Source organism: Oncorhynchus mykiss, chromosome 26, assembly GCF_057628025.1.
Source record: "Oncorhynchus mykiss isolate SJ-2025 chromosome 26, ASM5762802v1, whole genome shotgun sequence".
NCBI lineage: Eukaryota > Metazoa > Chordata > Actinopteri > Salmoniformes > Salmonidae > Oncorhynchus > Oncorhynchus mykiss.
The window spans coordinates 37,512,542-37,540,452 of NC_143047.1; the positions used below are offsets into that span (position 1 = coordinate 37,512,542).

Consider the following 27,911-nt stretch of genomic DNA (forward strand, 5'->3'; position numbering starts at 1 on the left):
AGAGCCACCAGAACAGCTTCAAGGAGCCATGGCATAGATTCTACAAGTGTCTGGAAGTCTATTGGAGGGATGTGACAACATTCTTTCACGATCAATTTCATAATTTGGTGTTTTGGTGATGGAAAATACAGTCTCAGGCGCCGCTCCAGAATCTCCCATAAGCGTTTAATTGGGGTGAGATCTGGTGACTGATGCACACACCCTTTAAACCCCCTATGCTCCTTATAGAGACCTCTCTTTCAAAGTCACTGAGATCTCTTCTTCTAGCCATGGTAACCAAATTTTTATATATGACCCTAAGCATGATGGGATGTTAATTGCTTATTTAACTCAATAACCACATGTGTGTGGAAGCACCTGCTTTCAATATACTATGTATGCCTCATTTACTCAAGATTTTGGCAGTTACCTGTAGGTCATCAGACAACATATCACAATCAATAAACCAAATGCCGACGTCTTGCCGCTTCAATGCAGTTATCCTTTCCCCTATATGCAGTCGTGGACAAAGGTTTTGAGAATGACACAAATATTAAATTCCACAAAGTTTGCTGCTTCGGTGTCTTTAGATATTTTTGTTAGATGTTACTATGGAATACTGAAGTATAATTACAAGCATTTCATAAGTTTCAAAGGCTTTTATTGACAATTACATGAAGTTGATGCAAAGAGTCAATATTTGCAGTGTTGACTCTCCTTTTTCAAGACCTCTGCAATCTACCCTGGCATGCTGTCAATTAACTTCTGGGCCACATCCTGACTGATGGCAGCCCATCCTTGCATAATAAATGCTTGGAGTTTGCCAGAATTTTTGGGGGTTTTGTTTGTCCACCCGCCTTGAGGACTGACCACAAATTCTCAATGGGATTAAGGTCTGGGGAAATTCCTGGCCACAGACCCAAAATATTTTTGGGTCCATGGCAACCTTATAAGAATGTGAAATGTCAGAAAAATAGTAGAGAGAATGATTTATTTCAGCTTTTATTTCTTTCATCAGATTCCCAGTGGGTCAGAAGTTAACATACGCTCAATTAGCATTTGGTAGCATTGCCTTTAAATTGTTAAACTTGGGTCAAACATTTCGGGTAGCCTTCCACAAGCTTCCCACAATAAGTTGGGTGAATTTTGGTCCATTCCTCCTGACAGAGCTGGTGTAACTGAGTCAGGTTTGTAGGCTTCCTTGCTCGCACACGATTTTTTCTGTTCTGCCCACAAATGTTCTATAGGATTGAGATCAGGGCTTTGTGATGGCCACTCCAATACCTTGACTTTGTTGTCCTTAAACCATTTTGCCACAACTTTGGAAGTATGCTTGGGGTCATTGTCCATTTGGAAGACCCATTTGCGACCAAGCTTTTAACTTCCTGACTGATGTCTTGAGATGTTGCTTCAATATATCCACATTCTTTTCCTACCTCATGATGCCATCTATTTTGTGAAGTGCACCAGTCTCTCCTGCAGCAAAGCACCCCCACAACATAATGCTGCCACCCCCGTGCTTCACAGTTGGGATGGTGTTATTCAGCTTGCAAGCCTCCTCCTTTTACCTCCAAACATAACAATGGTCATTATGGCCAAACAGTTCTATTTTTGTTTCATCAGACCAGAGGACATTTCTCCAAAACATACGATCTTTGTCCCCATGTGCAGTTGCAAACCGTAGTCTGCCATTTTTCTTCTTTCTTGCTGAGCGGCCTTTCAGGTTATGTCAATATAGGACTTGTTTTACTGTGGATATAGATACTTTTGTACCCGTTTCCTCCAGCATCTTCACAAGGTCCTTTGCTGTTGATCTGGGATTGATTTGCACTTTTCGCACCAAAGTACATTCATCTCTAGGGGATAGAACGAGTCTCCTTCCTCAGCAGTACGACGGCTGCGTGGACCCGTGGTGTTTATACTTGCGTACTATTGTTTGTACAGATGAACGTGGTACCTTCAGGCGTTTGGAAATTGCTCCCAAGGATGAACCCGACTTGTGGAGGTCTACAATTTATTTTTTGAGGACTTGGCTGATATTTTTTGATTTTCCCATGATGTCAAGCGAAGAGGCACTGTGTTTGAAGTTAGGCCTTGAAATACATCCACAGGTACACCTCCAATTGACTCAAACAATGTCAATAAGAAGCTTCTAAAGCCATGACATCATTTTTACAAGATGTTTAAAGGCACAGTCAACTTAGTGTATGTAAACTTCTGACCCACTGGAATTGTGATACAGTGAATTATAAGTGAAATAATCTGTCTGTAAACAATTGTTGGAAAAAGTACTTGTGTCATGCACAAAGTAGATGTCTTAACCGACTTGCCAAAACTATAGTTTGTTAACAAGAAATTTGTGGTGGTTGAAAAACGAGTTTTAATGACTCCAACCTAAGTGTATGTACATTTCCGACTTCAACTGTATGTGATTTGACATAATTTTATCTGTGGCCAATGACCTTGAATCTTCTTGGATGGGCACTACTAATGTAACTAAGGCAGCACCCAAGGGGCGTGAGTGACAGAACACTGAGCCATTCACGGCGCAAATAGAGAACATTACCAACCCCTATGTTCTGTATTTTCCACTGGCTGCCCCTCCACCACAGAAAGCACTGAGCTAGGCTGAAACACCTGCATTTTGGAGCTGCCTTACTCAAGAAAGCAAAAAAGAGACCAAGTTTGTATGTGGCTTTATTAACTCAATATATATATATTTTTTTAAATGTACATCGTTTCCAAACTGATGTGTGACACGTATTAATGTCAATATTACATGCAAAGCATGCATCCCTCAAAAAATAATATATATTATTATTTTTAGCTAAAAAGGTAGGGATCAAAACTAGTGGGGCTCTGAATGATGGGTGTGTGTGATGAGCAAGGGGACCGAGGTCCTGATTAAAGTTTCAAGTGGACTGTGGCACTGGGCGGTGTGAGGAGGCTTTCTGTGCATCACTCTTCCTCCCTGGGTGTGGGTGTTTAATAATGGATAGCCCAGCTAGCCCCACTGCTGCCAGTCTAGACTGTCTGTGGCTGAGAGAGACCAGACTAACCAACTAGCTAAATAAAGCTTCCTCTATCACAGTCACGTGTTGCTATACCTCCAACATCACGTGTTGCGATACCTCCAACATCACGTGTTGCTATACCTCCAACATCACGTGTTGCTATACCTCCAACATCACGTGTTGCTATACCTCCAACATCACGTGTTGCTATACCTCCAACATCACGTGTTGCTATACCTCCAACATCACGTGTTGCTATACCTCCAACATCACGTGTTGCTATACCTCCAACATCACGTGTTGCGATACCTCCAACATCACGTGTTGCGATACCTCCAACATCACGTGTTGCTATACCTCCAACATCACGTGTTGCTATACCTCCAACACCACGTGTTGCTATACCTCCAACATCACGTGTTGCTATACCTCCAACATCACGTGTTGCTATACCTCCAACATCACGTGTTGCTATACCTCCAACATCACGTGTTGCTATACCTCCAACATCACGTGTTGCTATACCTCCAACATCACGTGTTGCTATACCTCCAACATCACGTGTTGCTATACCTCCAACATCACGTGTTGCTATACCTCCAACATCACGTGTTGCTATACCTCCAACATCACGTGGTTGTTATAGGGTGGAGGGGGGCAGAGAATCAGATATGAAGGGTTTAGTATTCAGGCCAGAGAGGGACAGTCAGTGGTCACTCCCATCAGAGAAGGCATCGTTGTCCATACTACCTCTCAGGACAGGGTTAGGGGGTACAGGGTAGGGCCCGGGAACATACCAGTATCGCGATTCTTGTTAGTATTGTGGCAAGGAAACAAAACACATAGGGGATTTAACTTCTTTAGGAAAACAGACGAATTGTTGGAAACAAAACCTCATTATGATGTCATCTAGAGTCCCATGTATTTATGTTCCAAGCTATAGCATACAATAAAGGTTCAACTATACTAATCAAAAATGTAAATTATTATTGGGTCTTATGGATGCGGAAGGCTTATTTTTAGCCTAGATATCATTTTATAAGCCCTGAATTCATTAGATTATTGCTGACTGTTTGAAATGCAGTGTATTTGACCTGAAATTGTGCAACAACGCTTATTTAGAGAAAACGTTAAAAAATATACTGTATATCATGAAATCGCCCATAAATTAGATTAAAAAAAAAAATCAAGATATGATTTTTAGGCCATATCGCCCAGCCCTACATCAGATCGGTCTGGTCTGGATGTCTGTTCTAGTGAGTGTGTTTCTGAGTTTCTGGGAGAGAGCCACCGTCTGCCATATGTCCCCACCTACTCCACACTGAGGGTCCAGAGTAAGGACGAACACACACACACACACACACACACACACACACACGCACACACACACACACAAAGTAGTCAAACTTAGGCAGGAAATGCCAACAACGAACAGTGAGCAATTGTATAAAAAAAACAAATAATGAAAGATGAGCATTGTAAGTTTGAAGTGTGGGAGAGGTGAAAAAATGATTGTTATCGATCAATAATGACAAACCTCCTGACACTGAGAATGGTAGCTGACTCTAGAGCCACTCCTATCTGTCATTCTTCTAGGCTCAGATTAAAAATATGTCTTTGTCCTCAGGCCTGGAGGGAAGCCAAAGTCATTCCACTACCCAAGAGTGGTAAAGTGGCCTTTACTGGTTCTAACAGCAGACCTATCAGCTTGCTGCCAGCTCTTAACAAACTGTTGGAATAAATTATGTTTGACCAAATACAATGCCATTTCTCTGTAAACAAATTAACAACAGACTTTCAGCATGCTTATAGAGAAGGGCACTCAAAATGTACTGCACTGACACAAATGACTGACGATTGGTTAAAATAAATTGATAATAAGATTGTGGGAGCTGTACTGTTAGATTTCAGTGCAGCCTTTGATATTATTGACCATTACCTGTTGTTGAGAAAGCTCTAAAAAAAGTTATAATCAAACTCAAAGGGTTTTCTTTAATGGAAGCTTCTCTAATGTCAAACATGTAAAGTGTGGTGTACCGCAGGGCAACTCTCTAGGCCCTTTACTCTTATCTATTTTTACAAAAGACGTGCCACTAGCATTAAACAAAGCATGTGTGTCCATGTATGCTGATGATTCAACCATATACACCTCAGCAACCACAGCTAATGAAGTCATTGAAACACTTAAAGAGTTGCAGTGAGTTTTGGAATGGGTGGTCAGTAATAAACTGGTCCTGAACATCTCTATAACTAAATTCAATGGTTGTAAAGATGGGGAGAGGTCTGTCCGCAATAAAGAGACACTCTGCTTTTTTGACACCACACTCCACAAAGCAACTCCTGCAGGCTCTAGTTTTGTCTAATCTTGATTATTGTCCAGTCGTGTGGTCCAGTGCTGCAAGAAGGACCTAGTTAAGCTGCAGCTGGTCCAGAACAGAGCGTCACGTCTTTCTCTTCATTGTAATCAGAGGGCTAATATTAATACTGTGCTTGACAGTCTGTCTTGGCTAAGAGTTGAGGAAAGACTGAATGCATCACTTCTTGTTTTTATAAGAAACAATGTGTTGTACGTTCCAAATGATTTGAATAGTCAATTTACACACAGCACTGACACACATTTACCCCACTAGACATGCAAGCAGGGGTCTTTTCACAGTCCCCAAGTCCAGAACCAATTCAAAGACACGTACAGTATTATACAGAGCCATGAGTGCATGGACCTCCTATCTCATATACAGTATTATACAGAGCCATGAGTGCATGGACCTCCTATCTCATATACAGTATTATACAGAGCCATGAGTGCATGGACCTCCTATCTCATATACAGTATTATACAGAGCCATGAGTGCATGGACCTCCTATCTCATATACAGTATTATACAGAGCCATGAGTGCATGGATCTCCTATCTCATATACAGTATTATACAGAGCCATGAGTGCATGGACCTCCTATCTCATATACAGTATTATACAGAGCCATGAGTGCATGGACCTCCTATCTCATATACAGTATTATACAGAGCCATGAGTGCATGGATCTCCTATCTCATATACAGTATTATACAGAGCCATGAGTGCATGGACCTCCTATCTCATATACAGTATTATACAGAGCCATGAGTGCATGGATCTCCTATCTCATATACAGTATTATACAGAGCCATGAGTGCATGGACCTCCTATCTCATATACAGTATTATACAGAGCCATGAGTGCATGGACCTCCTATCTCATATACAGTATTATACAGAGCCATGAGTGCATGGATCTCCTATCTCATATACAGTATTATACAGAGCCATGAGTGCATGGACCTCCTATCTCATATAGAGCAAGTGAACCGCAAACCTGGTTTCAAAAAACAAATAAAACAACACCTCACGGGGCGACGCCCCTCCCCCATGTGACCTACTGGTTGTGTGTATGTACTGACATGTGACCTACTTGTTGTGTGTATGTACTGACATGTGACCTACTGGTTGTGTGTATGTACTGACATGTGACCTACTGGTTGTGTGTATGTACTGACATGTGACTTACTGGTTGTGTGTATGTACTGACATGTGACCTACTGGTTGTGTGTATGTACTGACATGTGACCTACTGGTTGTGTGTATGTACTGACATGTGACCTACTGGTTGTGTGTATGTACTGACATGTGACCTACTGGTTGTGTGTATGTACTGACATGTGACCTACTGGTTGTGTGTATGTACTGACATGTGACCTACTGGTTGTGTGTATGTACTGACATGTGACCTACTGGTTGTGTGTATGTACTGACATGTGACCTACTGGTTGTGTGTATGTACTGACATGTGACCTACTGGTTGTGTGTATGTACTGACATGTGACCTACTGGTTGTGTGTATGTACTGACATGTGACCTACTGGTTGTGTGTATGTACTGACATGTGACCTACTGGTTGTGTGTATGTACTGACATGTGACCTACTGGTTGTGTGTATGTACTGACATGTGACCTACTGGTTGTGTGTATGTACTGACATGTGACCTACTGGTTGTGTGTATGTACTGACATGTGACCTACTGGTTGTGTGTATGTACTGACATGTGACCTACTGGTTGTGTGTATGTACTGACATGTGTCCTACTGGTTGTGTGTATGTACTGACATGTGTCCTACTGGTTGTGTGTATGTACTGACATGTGACCTACTGGTTGTGTGTATGTACTGACATGTGTAACTGATAGATGAACACACACACTACATGTTAATGTTTTAAATATATGTCAATTGTAAATTCTTGTCTTTTCGTTGTGTGTCGGACCCCATATAAGAATAGCTGTCGCCATCGGCATCGGCTAATGGGGATCCTAATAAATCTAATCTAATAGAACACACAGAATATGTATAGATGCATGTAATTACTGCAACAACAACAACCAACAAAGAGGTTCAAATCAAATGTGTATATGTCACATGCTTCGTAAACAACAGGTGTAGACTAACAGTGAAACAGTCCTCTGAATGCACTGAACAGTCCATTAGAGCCTAAGCCACATGCCATCCCTGCTTGTCCAATGGATGAATGGCTGAGGACTCCCAGAATAAGAGTCCAACATCGAGCCTTGTCCCATTGAGAGACTGGGTGGCTAAGCCAACATAGTGCCTTGTCCCATTGAGAGACTGGGTGGCTAAGCCAACATAGTGCCTTGTCCCATTGAGAGACTGGGTGGCTAAGCCAACATAGTGCCTTGTCCCATTGAGAGTCTGGGTGGTTAAGCCAACATAGTGCCTTGACCCATTGAGAGACTGGGTGGTTAAGCCAACATAGAGCCTTGTCCCATTGAGAGACTGGGTGGCTAAGCCAACATAGTGCCTTGTCCCATTGAGAGACTGGGTGGCTAAGCCAACATAGTGCCTTGTCCCATTGAGAGACTGGGTGGCTAAGCCAACATAGTGCCTTGTCCCATTGAGAGACTGGGTGGCTAAGCCAACATAGAGCCTTGTCCCATTGAGAGACTGGGTGGCTAAGCCAACATAGTGCCTTGTCCCATTGAGAGAATGGGTGGCTAAGCCAACATAGTGCCTTGTCCCATTGAGAGACTGGGTGGCTAAGCCAACATAGAGCCTTGTCCCATTGAGAGACTGGGTGGCTAAGCCAACATAGTGCCTTGTCCCATTGAGAGACTGGGTGGCTAAGCCAACATAGTGCCTTGTCCCATTGAGAGACTGGGTGGCTAAGCCAACATAGAGCCTTGTCCCATTGAGAGACTGGGTGGCATTGCCCATAATGTCAAGAGGCCCAAATCAAAATCAAATCAAATGTATTTATATAGCCCTTCGTACATCAGCTGATATCTCAAAGTGCTGTACAGAAACCCAGCCTAAAACCCCAAACAGCAAGCAATGCAGGTGTAGAAGCACGGTGGCTAGGAAAAACTCCCTAGAAAGGCCAAAACCTAGGAAGAAACCTAGAGAGGAAACAGTCAAAACAAAAGGGGGCAATGTAGCAGCCCACTGAGGACAGGGCAGAGCAGCCTTCAGTAGGCCCAACACACACACACGGGCGGACGGACGGACGTGTACACACAAACGGATGGACGTGTGCATACACACACACACACACACACACACACACACACACACACACACACACACACACACACACACACACACACACACACACACACACACACACACACAGCAAAGTGGACCCCTCTTTCAATTCTGAAACAGTGAGACCCACTGGCTTCATATGACCACATACTGTAGTCTAACCCTGGTGACACTGTGCTCCAGGGTGTTGACCATACATATACTGTAGTCTAACCCTGGTGACACTGCGCTCCACCCTGGTGACACTGTGCTCCAGGGTGTTGACCATACATATACTGTAGTCTAACCCTGGTGACACTGCGCTCCAGGGTGTTGACCTATACACATACTGTAGTCTAACCCTGGTGACACTGCGCTCCAGGGTGTTGACCATACATATACTGTAGTCTAACCCTGGTGACACTGTGCTCCAGGGTGTTGACCATACATATACTGTAGTCTAACCCTGGGGACACTGTGCTCCAGGGTGTTGACCATACACATACTGTAGTCTAACCCTGGTGACACTGTGCTCCAGGGTGTTGACCTATACACATACTGTAGTCTAACCCTGGTGACACTGTGCTCCACCCTGGTGACACTGTGCTCCAGGGTGTTGACCATACATATACTGTAGTCTAACCCTGGTGACACTGTGCTCCAGGGTGTTGACCATACATATACTGTAGTCTAACCCTGGTGACACTGTGCTCCAGGGTGTTGACCATACATATACTGTAGTCTAACCCTGGTGACACTGTGCTCCACCCTGGTGACACTGTGCTCCAGGGTGTTGACCATACATATACTGTAGTCTAACCCTGGTGACACTGTGCTCCACCCTGGTGACACTGTGCTCCAAGGTGTTGACCATACATATACTGTAGTCTAACCCTGGTGACACTGTGCTCCAAGGTGTTGACCATACACATACTGTAGTCTAACCCTGGTGACACTGTGCTCCACCCTGGTGACACTGTGCTCCAAGGTGTTGACCATACATATACTGTAGTCTAACCCTGGTGACACTGTGCTCCAGGGTGTTGACCATACATATACTGTAGTCTAACCCTGGTGACACTGCGCTCCAGGGTGTTGACCATACATATACTGTAGTCTAACCCTGGTGACACTGTGCTCCAGGGTGTTGACCATACACATACTGTAGTCTAACCCTGGTGACACTGCGCTCCAGGGTGTTGACCATACATATACTGTAGTCTAACCCTGGTGACACTGTGCTCCAGGGTGTTGACCATGTAGTCTAACCCTGGTGACACTGCGCTCCACCCTGGTGACACTGCGCTCCACCCTGGTGACACTGTGCTCCACCCTGGTGACACTGCGCTCCAGGGTGTTGACCATACATATACTGTAGTCTAACCCTGGTGACACTGTGCTCCAGGGTGTTGACCTATACACATACTGTAGTCTAACCCTGGTGACACTGTGCTCCACCCTGGTGACACTGTGCTCCAGGGTGTTGACCATACATATACTGTAGTCTAACCCTGGTGACACTGTGCTCCACCCTGGTGACACTGCGCTCCAGGGTGTTGACCATACATATACTGTAGTCTAACCCTGGTGACACTGCGCTCCAGGGTGTTGACCAAACATATACTGTAGTCTAACCCTGGTGACACTGTGCTCCAGGGTGTTGACCATACATATACTGTAGTCTAACCCTGGTGACACTGCGCTCCAGGGTGTTGATTCCTGTTAACAACACTACTGATAATCCATAGAACAATGTTACATGTGAAAGGCGATGAACATGAATTGAAAATGCTGGGGTGCATGTGACACGCCTATGTGCCCTTTGTGACAGTCTTAGTGCACGGCACATACTCATACCTGGATGAGGTGTGAGGGCACGGTAACCACGGCAACAGAGAGCGATGATCTCAGCATGGCCCGGAGGCCGTAAAGGAAGGTGGTGAGGGCGTGGCCGTGGCTTGGGTTTTCACGGCAACACAGGTCGTCATCCCACAGGGCGGAGCCGAGGGAGTGCAGCCCGATCCGTAGGATGTTCCGTGACTTGGTCTGTGTGAGAGAGAGAGAGAGAGAGAGAGAGAGAAGAACACAGAGATAGAAACAGAGAGAAACACAGAGAGAGAAAGATGGAGCATGGAACATGGAGTTCCATGCCTCATATGTTGTTGAAATGACACATTATCATTGCTAAAATATTGCTAAAATATTGGGCATGTGTCTATGACCGTAGAAAATACTTATTATATTTCTGTTGGTAATTAAAACCCCTCACGTTGTGGTAGTAAACAAAACAGTGGAGAGTTTACAGACACTAGCAGCCCAACAGGACAGGAGAGTCTGCTCACCAGCACAGACCATCGGAACACAGCCGCCAAACGTGATTGGACACAACTGCCCAATCACAGGGGCCATCTGACAGGGGCACAATGGACCTGTCAGACAGGATTCCAATATGGCTGCCACCCAGAAATGCCGGCACATTCTTGGCACCAGAACGAGCCTTGCCGGCCAAGGGGGGCCATGGGGAGGGGTGGTGGACGGAGGGGTAGAGTGTTACCCTCAAAGTCTTGCCCACCCTCACAAAACACCCTAAGACTATAGAATAAAGTTTCTCCCTGCTTTGGTGTTTCCCTTTTTCTCAGTCTCTCGCTTTTCCTTATGTCCCAGCATGCTTTTCTCTATTCTCTCATCCCTCTTACCCTGCTTCTCTATATGCCCTCTCCAATCTCTCTTTCTCTCCTCTCGTCCATTGATCTAGGGCCTTTTTCAGCATTGGTGCTATCTAAGATAAATAAACCTCATTGTTACTAGGAGTTTCCACTGTTGGCCTTGCACAATCCCAAGGGAGGGGTATCACTCTTCTGTCCTCTTCCCGCTCCCTCTCTCTCTTTCTCCTACACTTCCTGACCAACTTATTCAATCACTCAGTCATTCCTGTTGTCTTTCTCCTTTTCTATTCTCTCACACGTTTATCCCTGACTCACTTCCTGTCTGCTTGTATGTGTGTCAGAGACATCCCACCACAGTTTATCAGACCCCTGGGCTCCAGTGGGAAGGGAACTGTAGTAACATGCCTGTTGCTGTGGCAACATCATGAAGAGATGCCAACGTTTCCTCCTATAGGGAGAAGGTGTTTAGTACTCCTATAGAGAGAAGGTGTTTAGTACTCCTATAGAGAGAAGGTGTTTAGTACTCCTATAGAGAGAAGCTGTTTAGTACTCCTATAGGGAGAAGGTGTTTAGTACTCCTATAGAGAGAAGGTGTTTAGTACTCCTATAGAGAGAAGGTGTTTAGTACTCCTATAGAGAGAAGGTGTTTAGTACTCCTATAGGGAGAAGGTGTTTAGTACTCCTATAGAGAGAAGGTGTTTAGTACTCCTATAGAGAGAAGGTGTTTAGTACTCCTATAGAGAGAAGCTGTTTAGTACTCCTATAGGGAGAAGGTGTTTAGTACTCCTATAGAGAGAAGGTGTTTAGTACTCCTATAGAGAGAAGCTGTTTAGTACTCCTATAGGGAGAAGGTGTTTAGTACTCCTATAGAGAGAAGGTGTTTAGTACTCCTATAGGGAGAAGGTGTTTAGTACTCCTATAGAGAGAAGGTGTTTAGTACTCCTATAGAGAGAAGCTGTTTAGTACTCCTATAGAGAGAAGCTGTTTAGTACTCCTATAGAGAGAAGGTGTTTAGTACTCCTATAGGGAGAAGGTGTTTAGTACTCCTATAGGGAGAAGGTGTTTAGTACTCCTATAGAGAGAAGGTGTTTAGTACTCCTATAGAGAGAAGGTGTTTAGTACTCCTATAGAGAGAAGGTGTTTAGTACTCCTATAGGGAGAAGGTGTTTAGTACTCCTATAGGGAGAAGGTGTTTAGTACTCCTATAGAGAGAAGGTGTTTAGTACTCCTATAGAGAGAAGGTGTTTAGTACTCCTATAGAGAGAAGGTGTTTAGTACTCCTATAGAGAGAAGGTGTTTAGTACTCCTATAGGGAGAAGGTGTTTAGTACTCCTATAGAGAGAAGGTGTTTAGTCCTATAGGGAGAAGGTGTTTAGTACTCCTATAGAGAGAAGCTGTTTAGTACTCCTATAGAGAGAAGGTGTTTAGTACTCCTATAGAGAGAAAGTGTTTAGTACTCCTATAGAGAGAAGGTGTTTAGTACTCCTATAGAGAGAAGCTGTTTAGTACTCCTATAGGGAGAAGGTGTTTAGTACTCCTATAGAGAGAAGGTGTTTAGTACTCCTATAGAGAGAAGGTGTTTAGTACTCCTATAGAGAGAAGGTGTTTAGTACTCCTATAGAGAGAAGCTGTTTAGTACTCCTATAGAGAGAAGGTGTTTAGTACTCCTATAGAGAGAAGGTGTTTAGTACTCCTATAGAGAGAAGGTGTTTAGTACTCCTATAGAGAGAAGGTGTTTAGTACTCCTATATGGAGAAGCTGTTTAGTACTCCTATAGAGAGAAGGTGTTTAGTACTCCTATAGAGAGAAGGTGTTTAGTACTCCTATAGGGAGAAGCTGTTTAGTACTCCTATAGAGAGAAGCTGTTTAGTACTCCTATAGAGAGAAGCTGTTTAGTACTCCTATAGAGAGAAGGTGTTTAGTACTCCTATAGAGAGAAGGTGTTTAGTACTCCTATAGAGAGAAGGTGTTTAGTACTCCTATAGGGAGAAGGTGTTTAGTACTCCTATAGAGAGAAGGTGTTTAGTACTCCTATAGAGAGAAGGTGTTTAGTACTCCTATAGAGAGAAGGTGTTTAGTACTCCTATAGGGAGAAGGTGTTTAGTACTCCTATAGAGAGAAGGTGTTTAGTACTCCTATAGGGAGAAGGTGTTTAGTACTCCTATAGAGAGAAGGTGTTTAGTACTCCTATAGAGAGAAGGTGTTTAGTACTCCTATAGGGAGAAAGTGTTTAGTACTCCTATAGAGAGAAGGTGTTTAGTACTCCTATAGAGAGAAGGTGTTTAGTACTCCTATATGGAGAAGGTGTTTAGTACTCCTATAGGGAGAAGGTGTTTAGTACTCCTATAGAGAGAAGGTGTTTAGTACTCCTATAGGGAGAAGGTGTTTAGTACTCCTATAGAGAGAAGGTGTTTAGTACTCCTATAGAGAGAAGGTGTTTAGTACTCCTATAGAGAGAAGGTGTTTAGTACTCCTATAGAGAGAAGGTGTTTAGTACTCCTATAGAGAGAAGGTGTTTAGTACTCCTATAGGGAGAAGGTGTTTAGTACTCCTATAGAGAGAAAGTGTTTAGTACTCCTATAGAGAGAAGGTGTTTAGTACTCCTATAGAGAGAAAGTGTTTAGTACTCCTATAGAGAGAAAGTGTTTAGTACTCCTATAGGGAGAAGGTGTTTAGTACTCCTATAGAGAGAAGGTGTTTAGTACTCCTATAGAGAGAAGGTGTTTAGTACTCCTATAGAGAGAAGGTGTTTAGTACTCCTATAGAGAGAAGGTGTTTAGTACTCCTATAGAGAAAGTGTTTAGTACTCCTATAGGGAGAAGGTGTTTAGTACTCCTATAGGGAGAAGCTGTTTAGTACTCCTATAGAGAGAAAGTGTTTAGTACTCCTATAGGGAGAAGCTGTTTAGTACTCCTATAGAGAGAAGGTGTTTAGTACTCCTATAGAGAGAAGGTGTTTAGTACTCCTATAGGGAGAAGCTGTTTAGTACTCCTATAGAGAGAAGGTGTTTAGTACTCCTATAGGGAGAAGCTGTTTAGTACTCCTATAGAGAGAAGGTGTTTAGTACTCCTATAGAGAGGTGTTTAGTACTCCTATAGAGAGAAGGTGTTTAGTACTCCTATAGAGAGGTGTTTAGTACTCCCATAGAGAGAAAGTGTTTAGTACTCCTATAGAGAGGTGTTTAGTACTCCTATAGAGAGAAGGTGTTTAGTACTCCTATAGAGAGGTGTTTAGTACTCCCATAGAGAGAAAGTGTTTAGTACTCCTATAGAGAGAAGCTGTTTAGTACTCCTATAGAGAGAAGGTGTTTAGTACTCCTATAGAGAGAAGCTGTTTAGTACTCCTATAGAGAGAAGGTGTTTAGTACTCCTATAGAGAGAAGGTGTTTAGTACTCCTATAGAGAGAAGGTGTTTAGTCCTATAGAGAGAAGGTGTTTAGTACTCCTATAGGGAGAAGGTGTTTAGTACTCCTATAGGGAGAAGGTGTTTAGTACTCCTATAGAGAGAAGGTGTTTAGTACTCCTATAGAGAGAAGGTGTTTAGTCCTCCTATAGAGAGAAGGTGTTTAGTACTCCTATAGGGAGAAGGTGTTTAGTACTCCTATAGAGAGAAGGTGTTTAGTACTCCTATAGGGAGAAGGTGTTTAGTACTCCTATAGAGAGAAAGTGTTTAGTACTCCTATAGAGAGAAGGTGTTTAGTACTCCTATAGAGAGAAAGTGTTTAGTACTCCTATAGAGAGAAGGTGTTTAGTACTCCTATAGAGAGAAGGTGTTTAGTACTCCTATAGGGAGAAAGTGTTTAGTACTCCTATAGAGAGAAGGTGTTTAGTACTCCTATAGAGAGAAGGTGTTTAGTACTCCTATAGAGAGAAAGTGTTTAGTACTCCTATAGAGAGAAGGTGTTTAGTACTCCTATAGAGAGAAGGTGTTTAGTCCTATAGAGAGAAGGTGTTTAGTACTCCTATAGGGAGAAGGTGTTTAGTACTCCTATAGAGAGAAGGTGTTTAGTCCTATAGAGAGAAGGTGTTTAGTACTCCTATAGAGAGAAGCTGTTTAGTACTCCTATAGAGAGAAGGTGTTTAGTACTCCTATAGAGAGAAGGTGTTTAGTCCTCCTATAGAGAGAAGCTGTTTAGTACTCCTATAGAGAGAAGGTGTTTAGTACTCCTATAGAGAGAAGGTGTTTAGTCCTCCTATAGAGAGAAGGTGTTTAGTACTCCTATAGAGAGAAGGTGTTTAGTACTCCTATAGAGAGAAGGTGTTTAGTACTCCTATAGAGAGAAAGTGTTTAGTACTCCTATAGGGAGAAGGTGTTTAGTACTCCTATAGAGAGAAGGTGTTTAGTACTCCTATAGAGAGAAGTTGTTTAGTACTCCTATAGAGAGAAAGTGTTTAGTACTCCTATAGGGAGAAGGTGTTTAGTACTCCTATAGAGAGAAGGTGTTTAGTACTCCTATAGAGAGAAGGTGTTTAGTACTCCTATAGAGAGTCGGGGAACAGTGCCAAAACACAGCCCAAACCCACCAACCAGAGCCCCACCATACAGCCAAACCGTACTGCCCCAGAACAAAAGACACCTGACAGTCAAGCCGGAAAACACCAAATTATAGCAAAGAAGGAGTAACATATAGGGCCCAAAGAGACTGCATTATGAAGTGATAATATTATGCCTGGTTTCTGTAGCCAACATCCAAGACAAACAGTATGAGCAGGGGTGGAAACACACACACACACAGTCTTCCCTATACTGGAAATTCTTGTGATGGTGCCCATGTCCATCTGGGCCTGTCTGCATTCCTCTGCTCTGCCAAAAGCGCTTTGATGATGTCAGAGCTTAATTAATGAATGATTGACAGCGCTGGGTCAGGGGGGGTAATCTTGTGTGTGAGTGACAGGGGGAGAGGGGGGAGGAGGCTCCAGGTGAGGAGCAGAGGGGTCACAGAATCTAAGTGACCCGCCCCCCCCCCACCCTCCACACACCTCAGTGGAAAAACTAAAATAGAAACAGATGGCATTTCTGACATTCTGAAGAGGATTGATAATCATTAAAACAAAGATATGTTTCAAAGATGGCACACACACACACACACACACACACACACACACACACACACACACACACACACACACACACACACACACACACACACACACACACACACACACAGCTGTCTGCTCTGCTGAAAGCATCACCATAACACTGATGAAGTCATTCTAGTCAGGTGAGAGGAATTAACATGGTAACTTGAAGAGGGGTGTTGGGAAGGGCAATTATTTGATATGGATGAGAGTATAGCTAACAGCAGAGAGGAGCAGGTTAGAGAAGAGCTAACAGTAGAGAGGAGCAGGTTAGAGTAGAGCTAACAGCAGAGAGGAGCAGGTTAGAGTATAGCTAACAGCAGAGAGGAGCAGGTTAGAGTATAGCTAACAGTAGAGAGGAGCAGGTTAGAGTAGAGCTAACAGCAGAGAGGAGCAGGTTAGAGTATAGCAAACAGCAGAGAGGAGCAGGTTAGAGAAGAGCTAACAGCAGAGAGGAGCAGGTTAGAGAAGAGCTAACAGCAGAGAGGAGCAGGTTAGATTAGAGCTAACAGTAGAGATGAGCAGGTTAGAGTAGAGCTAACAGCAGAGAGGAGCAGGTTAGAGTATAGCTAACAGCAGAGAGGAGCAGGTTAGAGAAGAGCTAACAGCAGAGAGGAGCAGGTTAGAGTAGAGCTAACAGTAGAGATGAGCAGGTTAGAGTAGAGCTAACAGCAGAGAGGAGCAGGTTAGAGAAGAGCTAACAGCAGAGAGGAGCAGGTTAGAGTAGAGCTAACAGCAGAGAGGAGCAGGTTAGAGAAGAGCTAACAGTAGAGAGGAGCAGGTTAGAGTATAGCTAACAGTAGAGAGGAGCAGGTTAGAGTATAGCTAACAGTAGAGAGGAGCAGGTTATAGTATAGCTAACAGTAGAGAGGAGCAGGTTATAGTATAGCTAACAGTAGAGAGGAGCAGGTTATAGTATAGCTAACAGTAGAGAGGAGCAGGTTATAGTATAGCTAACAGTAGAGAGGAGCAGGTTATAGTATAGCTAACAGCAGAGAGGAGCAGGTTAGAGTATAGGTAACAGTAGAGAGGAGCAGGTTATAGTATAGCTAACAGTAGAGAGGAGCAGGTTATAGTATAGCTAACAGCAGAGAGGAGCAGGTTAGAGTATAGCTAACAGTAGAGAGGAGCAGGTTAGAGTATAGCTAACAGTAGAGAGGAGCAGGTTAGAGTAGAGCTAACAGCAGAGAGGAGCAGGTTAGAGTATAGCTAACAGCAGAGAGGAGCAGGTTAGAGTATAGCTAACAGTAGAGAGGAGCAGGTTAGAGTATAGCTAACAGTAGAGAGGAGCAGGTTAGAGTATAGCTAACAGTAGAGAGGAGCAGGTTAGAGTAGACCTAACAGCAGAGAGGAGCAGGTTAGAGTATAGCTAACAGCAGAGAGGAGCAGGTTAGAGTATAGCTAACAGCAGAGAGGAGCAGGTTAGAGTATAGCTAACAGTAGAGAGGAGCAGGTTAGAGTATAGCTAACAGCAGAGAGGAGCAGGTTAGAGTATAGCTAACAGTAAAGAGGAGCAGGTTAGAGTATAGCTAACAGTAAAGAGGAGCAGGCTAGAGTATAGTTAACAGTAGAGAGGAGCAGGTTAGAGTATAGCTAACAGTAGAGAGGAGCAGGTTGGAGTATAGCAGGTTAGAGTATAGCTAACAGTAGAGAGGAGCAGGTTAGAGTATAGCTAACAGCAGAGAGGAGCAGGTTAGAGTATAGCTAACAGTAAAGAGGAGCAGGCTAGAGTATAGTTAACAGTAGAGAGGAGCAGGTTAGAGTATAGCTAACAGTAGAGAGGAGCAGGTTAGAGTATAGCTAACAGTAGAGAGGAGCAGGTTAGAGTATAGCTAACAGCAGAAAGGAGCATGTTTAGAGTATAGCTAACAGCAGAGAGGAGCAGGTTAGAGTATAGCTAACAGCAGAGAGGAGCAGGTTAGAGTATAGCTAACAGTAGAGAGGAGCAGGTTAGAGTATAGCTAACAGCAGAGAGGAGCAGGTTAGAGTATAGCTAACAGTAGAGAGGAGCAGGTTAGAGTATAGCTAACAGTAGAGAGGAGCAGGTTAGAGTATAGCTAACAGTAGAGAGGAGCAGGTTAGAGTATAGCTAACAGTAGAGAGGAGCATGTTAGAGTAGAGCAGGTTAGAGTATAGCTAATAGTAGAGAGGAGCAGGTTATAGTATAGTTAACAGTAGAGAGGAGCAGGTTAGAGTAGAGCTAACAGCAGAGAGGAGCAGGTTAGAGTATAGCTAACAGTAGAGAGGAGCAGGTTAGAGTATAGCTAACAGTAGAGAGGAGCAGGTTAGAGTATAGCTAACAGTAGAGAGGAGCAGGTTAGAGTATAGCTAACAGTAGAGAGGAGCAGGTTAGAGTATAGCTAACAGTAGAGAGGAGCAGGTTAGAGTATAGCTAACAGTAGAGAGGAGCAGGTTAGAGTATAGCTAACAGTAGAGAAGAGCAGGTTAGAGTATAGCTAACAGTAGAGAGGAGCAGGTTAGAGTATAGCTAACAGTAGAGAGGAGCAGGTTAGAATAGAGCAGGTTAGAGTATAGCTAATAGTAGAGAGGAGCAGGTTAGAGTATAGCTAACAGCAGAGAGGAGCAGGTTAGAGTATAGCTAACAGCAGAGAGGAGCAGGTTAGAGTATAGCTAACAGCAGAGAGGAGCAGGTTAGGGTATAGCTAACAGCAGAGAGGAGCAGGTTAGAGTATAGCTAACAGCAGAGAGGAGCAGGTTAGAGTATAGCTAACAGCAGAGAGGAGCAGGTTATAGTATAGCTAACAGTAGAGAGGAGCAGGTTAGAGAAGAGCTAACAGTAGAAAGGAGCAGGTTAGAGTATAGCTAACAGCAGAGAGGAGCAGGTTAGAGAAGAGCTAACAGTAGAGAGGAGCAGGTTAGAGTATAGCTAACAGTAGAGAGGAGCAGGTTAGAGTATAGCTAACAGTAGAGAGGAGCAGGTTAGAGTATAGCTAACAGTAGAGAGGAGCAGGTTAGAGTATAGCTAACAGTAATGTGTGCCCGGGCGGACTGGTATATATGGTCATTGTAAGGGGCAGGAGGTCTTTGGGACCCCTATATGGGGAACTCTTTGGATAGAGGATAGCTGTAATATGGGTTGGGAGTATAGGGGTAGTGACAGGACTATGGACGTGTGAGAGTGAGCGTACCTACCTGGGGGACGGATCCATCAAAGCCTTCCCTGTGGATGACCTCCTGGAGATTGTTCAGCAGAGAGGAGTAGGTCTCTGGCATAGGGCTGGAGAGAGGGCGGAGAGGAGGGGTAAAGAGAGGGAAGAGGAAAGGAGAAAGAGGGATGGAGGAGGAGAGGAGAAAGAGGGAAGGAGGGAGTAGAACATGAGGTTATTGCAGGACAGGTATCAAGTCTCAACAGACGAAGTCAAATGCTCCTTATCCCCCATGACAGGGCTTTACAATGACCACTAGAGCAGATGAATATAATGGAGGAGCCTTATCAAGAGATTCAATTCATTTATTCAGGTAATCTAATTAAAACGTGGTGGCCTGTCAGCTCCCTGAGGGTCCGATTGGAGGTGTAATGACACACACAGACACACACACACACACACACTAGCTGAGAAAGGTTTTTTAATGGGTTGCTGGTTACGATTGGATGGGCACAGTGTTTGAATGGTTAATGAAGGGTAAGATGTGCACCATTGACAAGGGACACAAGTCACTCACAATAGATCTCTGCCTTTCCCTAATAACCACAAACCACCCTAACATAACCTCCTGCCAAGGCAACCATGTGCCAACATCATGGCCAGGGTAAAGTTTTACACAGAAATCCTTCCTTAAGATCAGCTGGCTGTAGTAACAACCACTGTCCATTGAGTCTTACAGTAGGTCGTTACGCTAGCCAGCAATTACAGGCTAACAGAACTAAAGAACATTCTTACCCACAGGGGAACAGACAGACACACACCAGCCAGACAGCAGGCACATATACATATGCCTAAACAAACACCAGGCACACTACACACTTCCTCATATAGCTACACATAGAACAAACATATTGCCTCTGATTGTTCATCATTAACAAAAACAATGGCGCCTTCTGACCCTGCAGGGGTTCATAGCAGAACCATTCCACCAGCTTTCCTTCCCTCCTCCTGGAGTCAGAGGCAGCCCCGGGCTGGCTTCCTCCACTTGGTGGCCATTGTGTTTGAGGGCATTGTGCTTCGTCCGCCCCCACTGGGCACCCTCCATTCAGGTGGTGCTGAGGGCTAGGTGCTTAGCCACGGGGGCTAGCGCATGTGCTAATTAGTATCATACTCAGGGAGGCCACATTAGCTCAATGCTACATCCCTCGTCCTCCACTCTAAGGAGAAAGGAGAGAGAGGGGAGGCTTGGTCTTCAACAACAGGGGCTGTATCACCTAGAGAGCAATTTGTGCCAATTATGCCAGCGAGTGAAACGGAGCAATTTAACAGCTAGGGTAGCAACATGGGGTGGTGGCCACGTGCAAGAGGGGAGGCTAGGGAGTGAGAATGTGTGTATGTCTGTTTGTCTGTCTGTGTGTGTATGTCTGTCTGTGTGTTTATGTGAGCAGTGCAGGTATAGCCTATAGTCCTGCTGACCAGCTGTCATGTTGTCTGGCAGATCAGTGTTCTATTCAGAGAACCTGATGGGCAGTGCCACTATGATGGCAATGCCACTGTCAGACTTAATTACTAACCCACAGAACGACAGGAGAAGGATGGATTCTGTCTAACAACGTAAAGGACAAAATAAAAAAGATTTCCTATGACAATGATTTACTCAACACTGCTCAGTGATAGTGAATATGAGTCAACTGAAATTGGCCAGACACACTCACTCGCGTTTGCATGGTCCAGAGTTAAAGGGTGTCTGTTTGCAGACATGAAAGCAGAGGGGTTCTATAAAACCTCATCTCCGCTCCAGATTGGCCTGTTTGCCAATCGTGTCTGACTCGGTATCTGACTGTGTGTGTGTGTGTGTGTGTGTGTGTATATGCGCTTGTGTGTGTCTCACCGCTCTCTCTCATGTAAATAGTGTGCCTGACCTCTGAACCCTAAGCACACTCAACGATGAACAAAACAAACTCACAGCAAACGGTCCCTCTACATTCACCACTGCTGAATGTCTCATCTCAGCCAACTAGCCTTCCTACCTAGAGACTGCCCCTGTTTTTATACAGGCTTAACCAGCTGGTTATAAACATCAGAAACTGACCATAATAGACCATCCTGATCTGATGGGGGGGGGGGTTTAGTTAGAGTAACTGTCTAAGCATTGCCCATCTACAATTACTCTTCACACTGTAGGTTAATCCCAACCTAATCCAAAAGCTTCTCTAAATTATGACAATAGTGTCTCTTAGATGCTTCCAAAACGTGATACGTGTACTACTAGATATGTGTCAACGGTTGGCTCCTCAGGTTGTAGGGTGAGCTTCTCAGGTTTTGACTAAGTTCTCACAATATATTGTGTAAATAATACTGAGCACCATGAAGAGATAAGGGTGGGGTAGTGTTCAGGGGTTGCCGGGTTACCTCTGGCCGGAGGTGGTGGCGGTGGGTGATGTCACAGCGGTGGAGTGTTCTGGAAGGTAGAAGCCGTGGCACCTGGCCGCCTGGCAGATCTCAGGGTCCATTGTCTTGGAGACGTCGTAGTAGTGTCCGAACCTCGACGAGGACGCCAGGGCCGTCTGAGGGTCAACAGTTAGTGTTGAGAGAAAAGCCATGTCCATTTGACACTGCTGTTGATCACATTGCAACTAGGGTAGATAATCCTACTTCGTAAGTGTGAAACGTCCTCACTTTCAACAAGTAGAGTATGATAACTTTAAATAAATGACCTGCTCATAGTTCATACAAGTGTTTCAAAATCCTGTTTGATCAAATTAAAACTTGCAGAGAAGTTAAACTACTACAACCAGCATGTTAATCATGTCTCCACATAACCGTCCACTTGTGGCTGTGAAAACAGCCGTGCCGGTCTGAGGGAGAGTAGAAGGATGTTTTCTCCTGGGTGAAAGGGAGAGTTCTGTAGCCCTGCTCTCCCCAGTGAAAGCAACCAGGGGCCCCATTGTCAGACGGGCTCTTAAATCTACCACTAATCTGGATTAGGGCCCCCGGTGTGCCCCTCTCCTGACAGGATGGGCGAGTCAGGGGGGGGGGGGTCAGTGGCTCATCTTCTCTTTGTAAGCAGGGGGGAGAACCGCTTAGTGTTCCAGGCCGGCCCCGGCCACCTCACCTTTGATCTGATGTCTTCATTAGACAGGGCAACGCGGAGAGGGTTGGCAGGAGAGGTGTGTAGGGGGAATGGGGGTGGAGGGGGACTCAGGGAGTGAATTTGGGATGTAAATCCTCTGGCTGGGGCTTATTGACAGTTTGGTTTGTAAAGTCTGGTTTTGGGAGGCTGGGGAAGGGGGAGAGGTGAGGGAAAGACACAGAGATAAAGACGTTTCCAAAGAGAGACAGAGAAAGAGAGATCTCCAGGGACTTGCTGTGTGCTGTTAATCCACATAGCGATGTGGATTATAGCCTGGGCAGGGGAGAGAGGGGAGGAGAGGAGGATGGAGGGGGTCACCATTCCTTAGAGTGGAAGAAAGAGTGTATTGCCAGTGCCCCTGGTAAGGGGATAGACAGGGATTTAAGAGGGGACAGAGGGACAGATCTGGGTTATGAGGGTTAAGGCGGGTGGCGTGCCATTAGATAGGCTGCAGGTACCCTGGTTTCCCAGGCTAGGCAGGGTGTGTATGTGTGTGTCGACAGGCCCCACCTAGCAGCAGCTAAGTGTGAGTAATCTCCACCAGCTCTGAATGGAGAGGCTAGGAGTTTAGGAGCTGATGGATTTAGAGGTGAAGACAATCATCACCCCCATAGAACCAAGAGCTAGACCTGTGACCCCATGCCTTGACTGCCTACACACATACGCTTACCTGTACTTTTGGCAGGTGCTGGTAGCGCCAGGCGATCTTCATGGCGTCCTGACTCTCAGGGTCACATGACTTTGCCTGGTCCTCCACTGTTTTGGGGCTGGCGATGTCATCCAGGATGGGGGCGGGGAGTTCCTACAGATAACAACACAATTGCATTGTTTACACACTATTCTATTTTATTCAGTCTTCAGGTTGTATTGTGTGGAATTCAGCATGATGGCAAATAATATGAATCAACACATACATTTTGTGTTACTGTGTGAAACAAGAGTCCTTGTCATGTAGTAGACTAGGAAGCTAGTGTATATGAGGTGTCATGTTGTTTTCTCATTAACAGTGGCATGTCCCTCCAGACAGAGACACAGAGGTTAAATCAATTAGTAGACACTGACTAGACAGGTCTCGGAGCACATCTCTCAGAGAGCTGACTGAGTCTGTTACAAATGGGATGGAACCTGAGAGGAGGGGGACTGTCTAACACACACACACACACACACCTGAGTAGACAGGTTTAATAAGCCTCTGAGAGGGGGGAATGGAGAGAGAGAGAGATGGAAAGAGATTGCGAAAGAGAACGAGAGATAGAGAAAGAGGGAGAGAGAATACAACCCATATTTATGTTTATTTATTTCCCATTTTTTTAACATAATGACATTTGAAATTCTTTATTATTTTGGAACTTGTGTGAGTGTAATGTTTACTGTTCATTTTGTCATTGTTTATTTCACTTTTGTTGATCCATTTCACCTGCTTTGGCAACGTAAACAATATGTTTACCATGCCGATAAAGACCTTAAGTTGAATTGAGACAGAGACAGAGAGAGAGCTAGATAGAGAGACTGACATGGAAAACACAGGACTGAGCAACCTGCCCTTCAGAGTTCAGACGCAGACAGTCCCCTCAGACACCTCCTCTAACACGCACTTCACTGTAACACACACACACACCAGCTTGACCTTCATTCATACACATCTCACGCACGTCAGACACATAGCTATGACGTAGGCTACAACAACAGTCTGGTCAAAACAACGTCGAGCCCAGAAGCATGGTGTAGGGTTGCAAAGCACCACCAATATGACCAGTTCAAACCAAAGCTTCTAAATCTAAATCGAATAGAATTGTATTCATCACATGCGCCGAATACAGCTGGTGTAGACTAAACATTGAAATGCATGCTTACGAGCCTTTCCCAACAATGCAGAGTTATTAAACAATAAAAAACATAACAGTAACAGGGATAAAATAAAATACACATGAATGGACCTACAGTGCATTCAGAAAGTATTCAAACCCCTCACCTTTTCCACATTTTGTTATGTTACAGCCTTACTATAAAATTCCATTTTAATAGTGAAGACATCAAAACTATGAAATAACACATATAGAATCGTGTGGAACCAAAAAGGCGTTAAACAAATCAAAATATATTTTATATTTGAGATTCTTCAAAAGTAGCCACCCTTTGCCTTGATGACAGCTTTGCACACTCTTGGCATTCTCTCAACAAGCTTCACCAGAAAAGTTTTCCAAAAGTCTTGAAGGAGTTCCCACATATGCTGAGAACCTTTTGGCTGATTGTCCTTCACTCCGTGGTCCAACTCATCCCTAACCATCTCAATTGGGTTGAGGTCGGGTGATTGTGGTGGCCAGGTCATCTGATGCAGCACTCCATCAATCTCCTTCTTGGTAAAATAGCCTGTACACAGCCTGGAGGTGTGTTGGGTCATTGTCCTGTTGAAAAACAAATGATAGTCCCAATAAGCCCAAACCAGATGGGATGGTGTATCGTTGCAGAATGCTGTGGTAGCCATGCTGGTTAAGTGTGACATGAATTCTAAATAAAATCACAGAGTGTCACCAGCAAAGCACTTCCACACCATCACACCTCCTCCTCCATGCTTCACGGTGGGAACCACACAGGCAGAGATCATCCATTCACCTACTTTGCGTCTCACAAAGACACAGCAGTTGGAACCAAAAATGTCAAGTTTAGACTCATCAGACCAACAGACCGATTTCCACCGGTCTAATGTCCATTGCTCATGTTTCTTGGCCCGAGCAAGTCTCTTCTTATTATTGGTGTCCTTTAGTAGTGGTTTCTTTGCAGCAACTCGACAATTACAATTTTTTTTTCCCTTTACCTCCCTTATATCACCTCATTTGCTCACATCGTATATAGACTTGTTTATACTGTATTATTGACTGTATGTTTGTTTTACTCCATGTGTAACTCTGTGTTGTTGTTTGTGTCGAACTGCTTTTCTTTATCTTGGCCAGGTTGCAATTGTAAATGAGAACTTGTTCTCAACTTGCCTACCTGGTTAAATAAAGGTGAAATAAAAAAAATAAAAAAAATGAAGGCCTGATTCACACAATCTCCTCTGAACAGTTGAGATGTGACATGAACTCTGAAACATGGTAACTAATGAACTTATCCTCTGCAGCAGAGGTAACTCTGGGTCTTCCTTTCCTATGGCAGTCCCCATGAGAGCCAGTTTCATCATAGCACTTGATGTTTTTTGCGACTGCACTTGAAGAAACTTTTAAAGTTCTTGAAATTCTCCGGATTGACTGACCTTTGTGTCAAAGCAATGGACTGTCTTTTATCTTTGCTTATTTGAGCTGTTCTTGCCATAATACAGACTTGGTATTTTACTAAATATGTCCATCTTCTGTATACCACCCCTACCTTTTCACAAACGCATTAAGGAAAGAAAGAAATTCCACAAATGAACTTAAGTCACAACTGTTAATTGAAATGTATTCCAGGTGACTACCTCATGAAGCTGGTTGAGAGAATGCCAAGAGTGTGCATAGCTGTCATCAAGGCAAAGGGGGGCTACTTGAAGAATATCAATTATAAAATATATTTTGATTTGTTTAACACTTTTTTTGTGTTATTTCATAGTTTTAAAAAGTCTTCAAAATGATCCTACAAAGTAAAAATAAACCCTTGAATGAGTAGGTGTGTTCAAACTTGTAAGTAAGTATTCAGACCTTTTACTCAGTACTTTGTTGAAGCACCTTTGGCAGCGATTAAAGCCTTGAGTCTTCTTGGGTATGACGCTACAAGCTTGCAACATCTGTATTTGGGGAGTTTCTCACATTCTCTTCTGCAGATCCTTTCAAGCTCTGTCAGATTGGATGGGGGGGGGGGGGGGGGGGTCGCTGCACAGCCATTTTCAGGTCTCTCCAGAGATGTTCGATCGGCTGGGGAACTCAAGGACATTCAGAGACTTGTCCCGAAGCCACTCCTGAGTTGTCTTGGCGGGCTGTTAGGGGGGGTTGTCCTGTTGGAAGGTGAGACTTTGCCCCAGTCTGAGGTCCTGAGCGCTCTGGAGCAGGTTTTCATTAAGGATCTCTGTACTTTGCTCCGTTCATCTTTCCCTCGATCCTGACTAGTCTCTCAGTCCCTGCCGCTGAAAAACATACCCACAGAATGAGGCTGCCACCACCATGCTTCACCGTAGGGATGTTACAGGCCAGGTGATGAGTGGTACCTGGTTACCTCCAGATGTGACATTTGGCATTCAGGCCAAATTGTTAAATCTCGGTTTCATCAGAACAGTGAATCTTGGTCTTGGTCACCTCCCTGATTGCTCAGTTTGGACGGGAGGATGGCTCTAGGAAGAGTCTTGGTGCTTCCAAACATCTTCGATTTAAGAATGATAGGTCCTCAAGAACACAATGGCCTCTTCAATGCTACAGAAATGTTTGGTACCTTTTCCCAAATCTGTGCCTCAACAAAATCCTGTCTCAGCTCTACAGACAATTCCTTCGACCTCATGACTTGCTTTTTGCTCTGACATGCACTGTCAACTGTGGGACCTTATATAGACAGGTGTGTGCCTTTACAAACACTGTTCAGTCAATTGAATTTACTACAGGTGGACCCCAAGATGTAGAAACATCTGAAGGATGATCAATGGAAACAGGATGCACCTGGGCTCAATTTAGAATCTCATAGCAAAAGGTCTGAATACTTACGGAAATAAAAGGTATTTCTGTTTTTTATTTTTGATAAATAAAACAATACAACCCCAGTGATGTACTGGGCTGTCCGCACCCCCCTTTGTAGGTCTTTGTGGTCAAGGGTGTGGCAATAGCCATGCCAAGAGGGACGCAGCCGGTCAAGATGCTTTCGATGGTGCAGCTGTAGAACGTTTTGAGGATCTGAGGGACCATGCCTAATCTTTTTAGCCTACTGAGTGAGAAGAGGTGCTGCCGTGCCCTCTTCACGATTGAGCAGGTGTGTGTGGACCTTGTCATGTCCTTAGTGATGTGGATGTGAAGGAACTTAAAGCTCTCAACCCCCTCCACAACAGCCCAATTGATTTGGATGGGGGTGTGCTCTCCCCTCTTTATCCTGTAGTCCACGATCAGCTCCTTGGTCTTACTAACATTGAGGGAGAGGATGTTGTCCTGGCACCACACTGCTAAGTCTCTGACCTCCTCCCTGTAGGCTGACTCATCGCCGTTGGTGATCAGGCTTACCACCGTCGTGTTGTCAGAAAAGATGATGGTGTTGGAGTCGTGTGCACCACGCAGCCATGTGTGTACAGTGAGTACAGGAGGGGACTAAGCACACACCCCTGAGGGGCCTCCGTGTTGAGGTTTAGTGTCGGTTAAATAGGATTCCACATTCATCCTTGGCCTTTTGCATGTTTGATGTCTCGCAGGTCGTAGCAGGAT

The 27,911-nt window shown here is 44.3% G+C and overlaps 1 protein-coding gene across 1 annotated transcript in view; it reads right to left on the reverse strand.

Annotated features, from left to right (window-relative positions):
• LOC110506941 (elongator complex protein 4) overlaps positions 1 to 27,911 on the reverse strand; it is a 126,896-nt gene that overhangs the window by 88,799 nt on the left and 10,186 nt on the right. The window contains exons 4-7 of the mRNA XM_090222921.1: positions 23,216 to 23,347; positions 21,825 to 21,979; positions 19,459 to 19,543; positions 10,419 to 10,607 (exon numbers count right to left, since the gene is read on the reverse strand). Coding sequence (XP_090079047.1) covers positions 10,419 to 10,607; positions 19,459 to 19,543; positions 21,825 to 21,979; positions 23,216 to 23,347 — 561 coding nt within the window. The remainder of the gene's footprint in view (positions 1 to 10,418; positions 10,608 to 19,458; positions 19,544 to 21,824; positions 21,980 to 23,215; positions 23,348 to 27,911) is intronic.